Source organism: Acanthochromis polyacanthus, chromosome 21 (assembly GCF_021347895.1).
Source record: "Acanthochromis polyacanthus isolate Apoly-LR-REF ecotype Palm Island chromosome 21, KAUST_Apoly_ChrSc, whole genome shotgun sequence".
Lineage (NCBI taxonomy): Eukaryota > Metazoa > Chordata > Actinopteri > Pomacentridae > Acanthochromis > Acanthochromis polyacanthus.
Genome location: NC_067133.1, coordinates 11,992,519 through 12,005,694, shown reverse-complemented (window position 1 = coordinate 12,005,694; position 13,176 = coordinate 11,992,519). Strand labels below are relative to the sequence as shown.

The 13,176-nt window shown below is 42.7% G+C and overlaps 2 protein-coding genes across 2 annotated transcripts in view; both read left to right on the top strand.

The window, feature by feature from the left end:
* Positions 1-13,176, top strand: part of strada (STE20 related adaptor alpha) — a 273,305-nt gene that overhangs the window by 177,134 nt on the left and 82,995 nt on the right. The window lies entirely within an intron of this gene.
* spop (speckle type BTB/POZ protein) overlaps positions 1-13,176 on the top strand; it is a 130,847-nt gene that overhangs the window by 72,459 nt on the left and 45,212 nt on the right. The window contains exon 6 of the mRNA XM_022195490.2: positions 8,649-8,776. Within this exon, the coding sequence (XP_022051182.2) occupies positions 8,649-8,776 (128 nt within the window). The remainder of the gene's footprint in view (positions 1-8,648; positions 8,777-13,176) is intronic.

The window sequence follows — 13,176 nt, the reverse complement described above, 5'->3', positions numbered from 1 at the left end:
TGCTCCCCTAAATGACCTCAGAGAAGACTGAACGCAGGGACGTCGAGTAAAGTGATGAGGATCTCATTTTCCTCCCCTTCTCTCTTTTTGTGTCTCAGGGGGCTTTCGGCTATAAATGGTGTGCTCTATGGTGCACACCCCATCCCATTCTTGCCATATGCCCTCCTCCAATCTTCCCACAATCTCCCTGGGGAGACCTGGGCTCTCCTCTTCGCTCGCCTTGTCACTGGAGAAAATTACCCAACTGCCGGCATATTTGTGACAGTTTAGTGAGCACTCCGTCTAAGAATATGGCAGTAAAGATTGCTCTATCGGTTCTGGATCATTTAGAATCCAATTTAATCCAGGCCTCCAGGAAAAAGGCCAAATAAAAACAAAGTGGCTTAATTAAGAAAGCCGAGTGGCTGAGGACTGTTTATGTGGCAGGACACTACTTGGCCTTCGTGCACGCTTTCCCCCTGCGGGGGCAATTTTTATTACAATGCATATTAAGTTGGAGTTCTTTAAACCACAATAGTTAGTTAGAAAATTTAGAAATGGTAATGAACTCACTGTATTGAAATGTGTCGAAGTAACATTACTGCCACGTGTCAAACTGTAGCTGATGGAAATCCTGCACTGTGCCAGACAGCTGAGTAACTGGAGGTTTGTGTTTCAGCTGCAGGTCTGAATTTGTGTCTTTTGTAGCTTTTTAAATTTCTGGCATTATATATAATTTTACCTGGACTCAGAGCTGGCATTTTGATTTGTGTTGATGTGTGGAGTGATGTGTTCATATTTAGAATTAAAACAGTCCCCGCAGTGCTTCAACAAGGAGGTATAAATATAGTCCAAACTTTCCTGCTGTACTATGATGGCAGATTTTGACTGGAAAGCTTGACATTATCTAATGAAACACCCCATGCGCATCAGTCAGCCCTTGAGCCCCCCACTAGAGAGCGTGTGTCTGAGTCTGGATCCTCTGATGGTCTGTACTTACTAATGGAGATAGATTCAGGCAGCAGTGGATGCCCGCCGCCCTCCTCCCTACACCGTACTTGGCCACATCATTTCTCTCCCCGGCTTAATGTGCTGGTTCTCTCCTCTGAGGCTGTTGGGTGGGTTGTAAGTTGTCTCTTGACACCCTCCCCTCTCTTTCCTCCTCCTTTTGCCAGAGAAAACAGCTGCCCCCCTGCAGACTCCTGTTCTGACAGCTCGGAGAGGAGAGATGGAAAGTTCGCCTCCTCTGCCGCAAGCTGTTTTGTATTCAAATAGTCTCCATGTTAAGTCTCCCCTACAGACAATGGTTTTGTTGTGTTATAGCCAAAGGCTAAGCAAGCTTCTGTGTATATGAGGTGGCTGGAGAGTCTAGTTACAGCAGGTTTTTTGGTGTGGTCTTCATTTATTCTGCAGCTGAAGATGTGGCGTGTTTTTTGTCTCGTCTAATTGAAGCTCTGGGTGTGAGCGAGTCAGAGTCTGTTACCCTCAGTAACTGATGGAGGTGATCAGGCATTCTGTGTGGGCGAGTGCAGTCCGGCTAATAGAGTTGGAGCTATTGGTCAGTCTTTACATAATCAGATGCTATTGACATTGGTAGGAAGAATGTCAATAGACATGTTTGTGCTGACACAAAGTAAAAGAGCTCAGTCTTCAATAGGGATTAGATTTTCTTCTCTGAAGGACTCTGTGTCACTTTTTATGTGGATATGTCTGCTTATATGTCAGCCAGGTAGAATTACTGCACTGCACAAATTCAGACAGTAGTGAGCTAAATGTACACTCATGAACAGCTGATATATTTGAACACTGTGAACCCTAAAACTCAATAGCTGGTCTGAAAAGCATGTTATCTTTAAAAAAATCTTCAAAATGAAACCACTTATCAGACCAAGAAACTGTAAAATTATAAGATTTGCAGTTTTCCAACAGTCCTTTAACTAATTATGTGTGACTTGTAGTCTGACTGAAAAATTAACCAAATCAGAGCTCAAAAATCATATTTCTTGGGGAACCTGAATAGCTCAATGGGTTAAGTAGGCGACACATGGGGAGGGGCTTCCCCAACGTAGTGGCCTGGGTTCGATTCCCACTCGCAGCCCTTCGCTGCATGTCTTCTCCCTCTTTTCCCTGCCCATCTCCACTGCACCTATCAAACAAAGCCTTAAAAGGCCAAAAAAAAATCATATTTCTTGAAAATCCCTTAATTTGCACATCTTTTAAAAAACTACCCAGAAATATAACTTTTGTTTTAACCAGATTCTGCAGACTTTGGCACAATGGCAAAGCCATGGCTGATTAATCTGCAACCAACAGCCACGTGACAAAAATGATAGGAAACAAATTAAAAATGTAAGTAGTAAAATCTCAGTTTCATTTAAAGCCGTCATTTATTTACAATAATGGTAACACTGTGAGCACTTTTCTTATATATATATTTTTTAAATTTATGACATAACTGCGTCATACTGCACAGAAGACACTTTTAAAGTTGTCTCTAAAACAAATCTCTGTTTCTATAGAGATGCAGGCATTTATGTGACTGTGACAAAATAAGCCCCCAGTGAGTAAAAAAATGTGGCGAGAGCAAAAAAAGATGTCAAGAAAGTGCTCAGAGTTCAAAAGATTCAAATGAGGGAGCAGACTTGTAGAGACACATAATTTGCAGCTGGTCTGAGGTTCTTCCTCTGAGAAAAATGTAATTTCAACTAATTTTCTGCATTTTTACACCAAATAACCTCTTGGATTAAGTCAGAAAGCAGCCACCTGGAAAATGCAAGAAATTGTCAGTCTCAGTGTGACCCTTTTAACTCAGCAGAATAAGAAGGTACAATGTGATCGGCATAGCGACTGTGACGTCAGTGATTGGTCTGTGGGCTACTGTTTTAAAACCTTGAGTCTGTCACTTGATTATTGCCATATGACTCTTTTGAAAGCAGATGTAACAGGTGAGAGGTTGATCTGACTGAGGTAGCTCATGCCAAACTGTTTTATCTTATAGTTTCCTCTACCGTAATTTAGAAACTGAACATCATTCTGTAATCAAAAAGTCTTTAAAGTTGTGACTGAGATCGTAAACCTATTAGGAAAATGTTTAGTGAGGTAACAGATCAAGTAAGAAGTAGTGCAATTTTTGTAGACTTTTCTCCAGTTGGACTTCTTTCTGCAACCAGACAAGTCGCCCCCTGCTGGCTGTTAGAAAGAATGCCGGTTTAAGGCTTCGCTTCTGAGATCTGGAAGTTACATCCATCTTTTAAATGTGTTTTGTCGCCGCCACCAGAAGAGCCAGTGACTGAGATTACTCTGAACATGTTTTAAAATAAATACAACCAGATTTGTCAATGTTTTCCACTTTTCCTCTTACTTGTCTGAAAAACTCACTGCTGCAAAAAGTGGGATAGCAAAACCACAACTGTCCTCATGGTTAATTGATGCACTGTAGTAAATTACTGGTACTATAAAACCTGCTGCTTTTTGGAGTTATAGACAAGAATGATCATTAACAATAGGCTATTGTAAAAACCTGAGAGGGTGAATATAACGAAAATGCTTGCACAACAGTTCAGACTGACCCGAATAGTTGCAATCTTTGATAGATAGAAATGAAGCTTCTCTTATCCTTTATTGTATTTGGTGTTTCAGTGAATTAATGCGTTACTAAATAGCATGATAAATCTCAGATCTTGATCATAAATATTAAAGCCATGTTGTTTATGGTGTATGTCTCCAGTAAACAATTCATGCATTTTAAAAGAAGATAAATGTAATTTATTGGTAATGTTGATTACAGTGGCAACATCATATAAATACATAATTTCTTATGAAAGCCTAGTTAAATTGTAAGATACCAAACTTATGTATTATACTGTAGAGTACTTTAATCAATTATACAGTAAGTTATTTAAAGTTATTTGAGTAAATCACACTTTTAACCCCATAAAAAACACTGTAAAAAGCACAGCTGCTAGCATTACTGTTATTTTATGGGAGAATTTGTAACAGTGTGGGAATGCGTTTGCTCCATTTGCTCGGGCTTCTATATTTGTACTGACTGAGGGTTTGTCTGTTGACTTGTGCACTGATTTCCCTTTTGCATCAATACGTTTGAAAATACATAAGTGTGGTGTGTTGGTGGTCATGAGCTACATCTGGGGATTTTGTCAAAGTTGAATGTGTGAAAGCTCAGGCCAGAAGAGTGACAGACAGGAAGAGAGATGTTGACTCTGGCTGCTGTGTCGGCTGTTATTTTTCTACATGCCAGCTCGTCTTCTGGCGACCTTCTCTTTCTGTGTGCCAACCGTGCCCCTGAGCCCACCGCCTGAATATGGATGCCCTGCTCACTTAAACACCCTGGCATCGCTCCCGCTTCCCTCCTCTTCCCTCCTCTTCCCTCTGTCTCCAGCTCTGACTTCGTTTTTCTCACCTTCCTCATCACCTTCAGTCTTCTTTTTTTTTGACAGGGTGAGAAACTTCACTCTTCAATACTGCTGAACTGTAAAGTGGTAAAAAAAAGAAAAGTCAAGAAATGTTCTTTACTGTGTGGTACCTGTAGCTGTCTGCATTGTAAGTGTGATTTTTCACACATATTTATGATCATTTTCTTAAAACATCCATGAGATCTGTGCAGTATGCTTGTGCTAAAGTTGCGCTGTGGCTCCTGCCTTGAATCTTTCTTTCATGCCAGTCTTTTTCATCACACGTGCCTTTTTTCCCCGTCGGATATCTCAGTAGCGCCGACCCCCTCCGCTGCTGCCCAGCTCTTTTTGGTATTCTGGCAGAGTGGCTGCACTCCCACCACAGCGGCCAGCTCGCTGAAAGAGTGAGCACCAGCGATTTGACCTGCAGTTGATTCTCTGCCAGTGCAGGTTTTCTGATGCGCCACTGGAGATGGCAGCATGGCATTAGCTGAGCTCAGCACACACACATGCCCTCATCTTTGTCGCCGCTGCCTGTATATGCATGCACACGTTCACACAGTCGCCTCGCTGTCACAGCTGAGCGCTGAAGAAGTCATACCTCTCTTCCTCTTTTCTACCCGAGCTTCTTTCAGCATTCCCTCTCACCTCTTCTCAACTCTTGGCTTCCTTCTCCCTCTGCCTCTCCCTCTGCTGCCAGCCTCTCTCCTCACTCCCCGAGTTTAGCTTTAGATACCGCCACTGGGGAAGTCCTCACTCATCACTGCTAGCCTTGTTTCATACCCAAAAAACACAACTTCACAAGTGGCTTCTGTGCTTCGGGACTTCACCTGGGTCTCACATACCAGGTCTATCAAACATGCTTAAAGGACATGAAAGAGTGTGCGAAAGTCGGCAGAGACTAAAAAAGACTTTTCTAAGATTCCTGCGATGGATCCTCGTTTTACTCCTTTATGTCTCAGCAGCTATAAATGGTACAGTGTATGAAGGTCACAAAAGTTTGACTCTCTTTTACTCAGATTTACTGGAGATATCTTTGGTCTCCAAGCTCTTTTTGAATATGCTTATTTTCTGTTCCGCGCAGTGGCAGAACGATGAATAAAGTAATGTTGTGAAAAGCAGAGTGCAAGGATTTGTGCATTTTCTGAACTGGCTTGCATTCATGCTTTTTGTGTGTGTGTTTGCATGGTGATTCCTGTCAGCTTCTAGTGGGTACGCAGCCTCGAGAGGCAGGGGATTACAGTGAAGGGCCCCCTGCATGAGCGGTGGTGGGAGTAACTGCATATGCACTGCACTCCTCCACCAATCCTCTCTTTGGCTGCCTGGTCTCTCAGATCCAAACAGGGGATTTGACGCAGGATCTTACAGCGGCATTGACACTTCATCTTTGCACTTCCCACTGTGATCTGTCAGTAGATCTCCTGTCGGGATCTCTACGCAAGAGCAGCCTGAAGCGAAGTCTGTTTGAAGTACCACGGCTAAACGCATGTAGTGTGCACACACTGCAGAGCTACGAGGCTGAAAGGTGATGAACTCTTGGTGTGTGGCCAACTCCATTAGATTTTATCAAAGGTCGGTAAGAAGAGACTTCATTTAACAAGATGTAAAGGTTGTCATTATCATTTTTCATTGTCTGGTATTAACAACTGAATTGAATCTGGATTGTGAATGGATATAGATCGTCTGCATGTTCTGCAAAAGTTGTAAATGCCCTAAATACCAGTGATGAACTGGAGTTCTTAAGAAATGCAGAATAAATCTGTTAAAGATAGCTTAAAACATTTGTATAGGTTTTTGTGGTGAGCATTCATGCACCTCAAAAAAACAGAGGTTCATGCTTTCATGCTTTTTGGGGTGTGAATTTTTACTATACTGCAGTACTTACAGTATCTCTTTCTGAACACCCGTCAAGGACAGTGTGGGTTTATACCTAAAGCATATAACGATTTTCTTGTAGCATATCAAGGTCTGGCATAGATTAGATGGTAAACAAACACTCAAAACGTGCCTCTGGAAGTCAATGTGTTTTATATGGGAGAAATGGGCAGATGAAGACCTGAGTGACCTTGACAAGCAGCAAAACTCTAAGGCTGAAAAACGAATTCCAAACCTGCAGTTTATCATATGGCCACTTGGGGCTGGTTCCAAAAGTGAGTGAGTCCCCATAGACCTTAATGCTAAAATGCTCAACTTTACAGCAGAAGTAAACATGTTTAAAGCCTGTCACAAAAAATGGTTTCAGTCTCTATAATCAATTCCCCCATTTATGACAACTGTGCAGGTTAATATTTATAAAACTCATTGATTTAAATTGCATCGAGACTTGAAGTTTTGCATAATTAGGGGCATGATTATTTTGAGTGTTATGTTGGGGTCATCTTAGGATGGTACATAAGCTTCATTTATGTTCATCTTGGCAGTGCTTGTATGGCTGGAAAATTGCTGCTTTGTGAACTTATAGGCGACGTCATGGACGATTCATCCATCTTTATATACAGTCAGACAACTGCATCGATGTGGGAGTGTTCCCGAAATGGAAATTCTTCTGCAGTAATCCGATGGTGATTGAGTGTTGGGGAAGTCCTGGAACAAGTTTGATCTGCCGCGGCTACACCTCTCAATTTACAGGACTTGCCATTTACAGGATCTGCTGCTACCGTGTTGGTGCCAGATACCACAGGGCATCTTCAGAGTGCATGACTTGGCGGGTCGGAGCTGCTTGGCAGCCGAAGGATCAACAGCAGATTAGGCAGGGGTGGCCATAATGTTTTGGCTCATCAGTGTATACCCCCCTCTATGAGCTGCCTGTTTGGTTTGCATACATGGTTTCTAATTAGGTTCACGCACAAACACTGATTTGCATGCAACCCTGTGCAAAAATGTAGGCAGGAATTCAGATGTTTACATTCATTTTGAAGCACAAATTTACTGCCAAAGAATTATCTTCAGAAAGAAGAAGTACAGGGAATAGATGCTCTGACCCGCGCAGAGTCTTGAACTGTAACATTATGGATTCAGTCTGGAAGTGCATGAAGAGACAGATTACACTGAGGCAGACGACATACATTGAAGAAGCTTGGAGCAACATACCTAGTGATTTTAGTCATTAAATCTTTTGTGTGTTTTTAGTGAATTTTCTCTTGGATTGAGTTTCTGATCCGTGCCAACACAATTCAAGAATCCACATACATGGATGATTGGATTTTGATGGCATCATGTATATAGGGCCTCCTTGGAAGGTGCTTGATGATACAGAAATGAAATGAAAAGACTTGAGAAGTGAATTGGCTTCTGGTGGTTCCTTTGTAGCTTGGGATGCGTTTGCCTGTGTAGCCATGTAATCCTTTACAGTGCAAGGTGCATATAAAACAGACATGAAGTCTAAAGTTATTACCTTCATCATGTTGTGTGGTTATGTCTCATAGGAATGGACACAGAAACGGTTTATCACTGAAGTTCGGCTCCTCTGATTCAGAAATCCCAAAGTAGTGCCCGAGGAAGCGTTTTTCCTCTCATTAACAAAATGGTGAATGATGTAATTCCTCCAAAAAATGGTGTTACATCCCTCCAACAGAGCTCCAGCTACTTGCACAATTTCTGTGTTAGTGCCTGCTTCTCCTTCTATGTGCAATTAGCTTTAATTTGCTGTGATCTCTGCAGCAGTCATAGTTCATAGCCATTACGTTTTGACCTTGTACGTGAGCATTTGTGACTGTTAGGTGACTGTAGAAAGCTGCGACCGCCTCCACAGTGTGACTGTTGTACACACAAGAACTCCACCACCTTTCCTGCGTCTTTGTAGTTCAACTGAGTGTTACAGAATCCTTCCTGCCACTGTCAGAGATAATTGGCACTCCATAAACACATGATAATTGGACTGCTTTGATCCCTGCAATTTCTCACTTCTTGGCCAAAGAGGCACAGCCGTTCTGTCTCATGTTTACCACTAGTCTTTATGTGGCGGCAAGAGGATAGAGGGAGTGAAAGAGGGAGAGAGAGAGAGAGAGATTCTGTTTTCTTCTGAAGTGTTAAAAGCTCCCTGCAGGCATTACTTCCTGCACCCAGCCTCTTTCGCCATTGTTCCTCCGCCGCTTATGGCCATGACTCATAACAAACTTTCTCTTTCGCACACACATTCACACACGCAGAGCTTAATCACATTGTGAAAGTCTCCAAATAATCTTGTTTCTCCTTGTTTGTCCATGTGTGTTTTCTCTTCCTCTCTTTCTTTTTCTTTTTTCTTTTTTACCTTTCCAGAGAGCCAGAGGGCGTACCGTTTTGTCCAAGGGAAGGACTGGGGTTTCAAAAAGTTCATAAGGAGGGACTTCCTCCTGGACGAGGCCAATGGTCTGCTGCCTGATGACAAACTAACACTTTTCTGTGAGGTGAGTTCATTTGAACTGAGGTTGTTTGTGAGCTCGCTGTGTCCTCATTTCGAAAAATCTTTCCAGGAGAGATTCTCAATGCAGCCTGCACATTCACAAACGGTAATCCTGCTTATATTGTGGGATCAAAATTATTATTCACCGGATTCAGCGCTGCAAACACAGACACCTATAATTAACCAAATTTTGATGCTGAGTTGTGTGTACACTAGCAGAACTCTTTGGATTAACCCCGGATATGTAATTTTATTAAAATCTAAAAATAATGAATGCTGTTGAAATATCTAAATTTCTTGTTTGCATTGGAGGTTTTTGCCTCGGAGTGATCACAACTGTAATTTGGGTTTCACTCATCTTTTTATTCAACACTACCACTCATTCTATGTCCCTGTTAGTGAATAATGTATGTTTTTATTGGTACTACATAGCCTCTGGGTTTAGATCTCTCTTTCATCACTAACATACAAGCTGATTGTCATTCAGGCTGCATGGTGACTTGGCTCCGATTGCTCTGATCCAAAGCTGGCTGCTGCTCCTCATTGGAAATTCCCTTGTTGTTTTTCGGCTGTAACACAGGGGGCAGCAGAGGTCAGCTGTCCTCCCTCTCGTTCCCCTCTGCTCCTCGTAATTGAGCCGGAGAGCAGAGAAGAGGTTAAACTTTCTGGATATGTTAATGCCTTAGTTGTAATGCATGCACCCATAAATGTTTAAAAAGCATGGCAGTGGCTGTTTAAAACAATTCTAATTAACCCTGCGGGTATGGAGGAGTGCATGTCTTGAAGTTTTCCCTTTTTGTAGTGGTGCAGTGTGCAAGTCTGTTTAAAGTGTTTCCAAACTGGGCTTATTGACAGAGGGGTAGGAGGGGCAGCGCTGCCTCTCCAGAGCCATGTGGGATGTGGGGTAGTGTTGTGTGTATGTGTGTGTGTGTGTGTGTGTGTGTGTGTGTGTGTGTGTGTAGGAGTATCTTATGTGTATATTGTGTGTGTGTTTGTGCAGGCGTGTCTCGTTGGGACATAATTTTGAGGATGAGACTGTTTGCTGGAGAGGATGAGCAGGAAGAGAGAGGGATTAGTTACCTTGAAGGGCCCTCTCTCCCTCAATTCAGCCCCTCTCCTGGTAGGGAGGAGGCGGGGTTGCTGGTTCAAGTCCTCGGTGGCTACTTCCTCCCCCGTAAAGATCTGTTGTACTGTGGTAATTAGCCAGCTCTGCTGATGAACAAGCGAGGCAAGGCAAACCTGATTTATAGAGCACATTGTACACACAAGGAAAACATGAGTGTGTTTACTATAAAAAGGTGTAAATGCAAAGTAGATAAATAAAAGAGGCAGGGAACATTTTCAGGTTTTATGCCGAGGCAGGAGGGTCATCCATTCTATGTGCCGTTTTTGTAAACATGATTTCTAAGAAATGCCTCAAGAAATTTTTTTCAGTTTTGTCTCAAACTTAGACTCAACGATGAATTGATTAGAATTGATTAGACTTGGAGGCAGGTCAAAGTCACTGCGACCTCATGTCTGTTCACATCTCGTGGTCGTGATATGTCAGGAGCAACTGGCACAAACATTCTTTAGACTCAAGCATGAAGTGATTTGGAATTTGGCGGCTGAAGGTCACTGCGACCTCACAAAGCACATTTATGATCATAACTCAGGAATTCATGTGCTAATTGTGACAAAATTTGTTTCTGGTAAGATGAAATGACAAACTGATGACATTTTCTAGTAAAAACTTCACTGCAGTGCTGCCACAAACAACTCTTTTTCCAATTATTTGATTATCTCAGTGGTTTATCAGAAGGAATATTCTGCCAAAAATTCTTCCGCATTGCATAAAGTAGCACAGTATGAGCACTGTAAAGTTGTAAACCTGAAAAAAGGACTCATTATTTAACTGAGAAGTGAAACTCCAAAAGAAATTCAAGCCACTGTTAAACCCCTTAACAAAGGGGGGGGGGGGGGTTGTTGACACTGGATATTTTAGAAGCATGGAATAACTAAAGCAAGTAATTTCCTCCTCATAGTGAAGTCTAACTTTGATTGTAGCTTTAAATTTTATGAAGCTACAACTGACTTCTCAGTGCAGTTTACTGGACGCCATTCCAAATATAAAACAAGTGATTTTAGCAACAAGCTGAATTTCAGTGATTGTTTGACTTTCTCTGACAACAGAAATAGAAAAATATGTCAATGAGACCAGCTTTATTGGGTTTTTGACTGTATTAAAATACAGTATATGTGAGCACAGAGAGCAGGAGAGAAGCAAACAAATGTAAACAAAAAACAACAACATGCATGTAGCGCTACTTCACTGCGGAATCATAATGTTCTGCGAAAACACCTTTCTGACCATTATGAAACTCCATAACTCAGGAACAGAAGGAGAATTTTGACCACTTTTTGGCTCAATACTGAATATTTGACGCTAAACTTCACCTTGAAACTGCATAAACTTTCCCTGCTGCTCGGCTGAGGAAATGTGTGAGGAAGGCACGCTTTAGATTTTGCAGGTTCTTTGCAGAAAAATCAATACGTGAGGCATTGTCTGCTGTCATGGCTACAAGTTTATGTTCTGTCAGAATCGGCTTTATTCAGATCCTTCAAAGTCTTCGCTACATATATTTCATGAGTCTGGACAGACGTGGATGTAAACTGCAGCTTGACTGGCTGTCGGAGGCATTCAACCTGCAAGGCTGTAATTCTAGTTTTTGAAAAGTAGTCACAGATCCAACGGACGTCTCTGTATCTACCAATTCTGAAAACATTTAGCAGCATGCCCACAGATGACCCGAGACACATACAGAGTTTATATTCTCAGAGAAAGTCAGAGATGTGATATATAGACAGGCAGAAATGTTTTAAAATCAATTCTAAAACATACTGGAAGGCAGTGTGTTATAGAAAAAGGGCAGTCTGGAAGTGGGATGTTTTGTGCAGCAGTGATGAAACTGCCAATATCGAGGTCTGGTTGTGTTTTCCACCAACACGTGGGCAGGACGGTTGGCAGGGCTGGCTGTTGGGTGGGGTACGGCGGGTGGCTGGTGGTAAGAAAGTGTGGAACGGGTGTTTGAATCTCTTTTCCTGGTTCTTTTCCATGTGAAAGTGATGCCCAGTGTTTACTGTCAGAGACCTGGCGCCGCATTCGTCCAGATGGTCCCGTCCTGCATCTGAGAGAGCCCCATCGCCCCAAAGCCCAGCTCTCTTCCTCCTCTCTCTTCTCTCATCTCTTCCACTTTTCCTCTTTTCCCCCTCCATCTTATCTCTCATTCAAACCCACTCTCCTCTTTTTTCCTTTTCATGTCCCGCTGCCTCCCACTTTGAGCATCGGCTTCTTACTTTTTCCTGCCCTCTGCTCTGCCTTCACCTCTCTCCCATGTCCCTTGTCTCTCCCCTCTGCTCAGCTTTGCCGCTTCTCCTCCCTCTTTGCCCTCCTTCATCATCCTTATTTCTTTTAGCTTGTGTAGTTGGGTGTCAAAGGGGTGAAAAGGCTATGAGGAGAAGCCAGATCGCTGTTGGAGAGGGGGATGCTGGCTCAACCTCTCCTTATGACCCTTGGTCCCTGCGCTCGGTTCAGTTGCCTCCAGAGACATTAGTAATTCAGATTTAGCACAGGGAATCTGGCTAAGTGTCATGTCAGAGAGGCCCTAAACAACACCAGCCGCTGCTCGCTCTTTCTCCCTCTTATTCTTTGTGTCTTTCTTTGTCTCCGTCTCTCTCTCTTTTTCCCTCTCCATCGCTGCCAAAGCAGTGCAGACACCTGCAGGTATTTAATGAGGAGATAGCTCCCATTAAAGGTGCTGCGTTGGCTGTCAAAAGAGAGCAAGAGGGACAGTGAGAGATGAAAAAAAAGGAAGGAAGGGGAAGGAGACACCGTGAGAAGAGACTGAAGGAAAGGCCTTTTCAGGAAAAAGTGGGCACATTGGGTGGCATCGAGCTGCAGGGATGAGGAGCTGGTAAAGATGACTAATAAAGATGATGCAGGGTAAAAACAAAAGGCCAAGATTGAATTTAGTAACAAACAGAATGTTTTCATCAGGATAAGACCTTCTTTTTTGTCTTTTCTCCTTCCTCCTCTAATGAGAAGCCGAGGTAAAGGAGGGTAATCCTCTCTCTCTTTCTCCGTCAGCGCTGCAGGTAACCTCTAGCTTTAAGGTCAAACCATTGCTCCTTCGCTGTTCAGGCTATAGATAATGCAAATGCCTAAATTTTTCCTGAGTAATAGCAGACACACATGCGTGACGCCCTGTGGCTTTCTCAAGAAATCTCGACAACTTTAGGCGGTTGCGATTTGCCTGCAGGCAGAGTTGTCTTGACTGACAATGTGAGAGTTACTACAGTGGAAGTCTGTTTTGATTGACTAAAGGGAAAAGAAGGGGTTGTTTTGGGAGGAAGGAGTTTATGGTG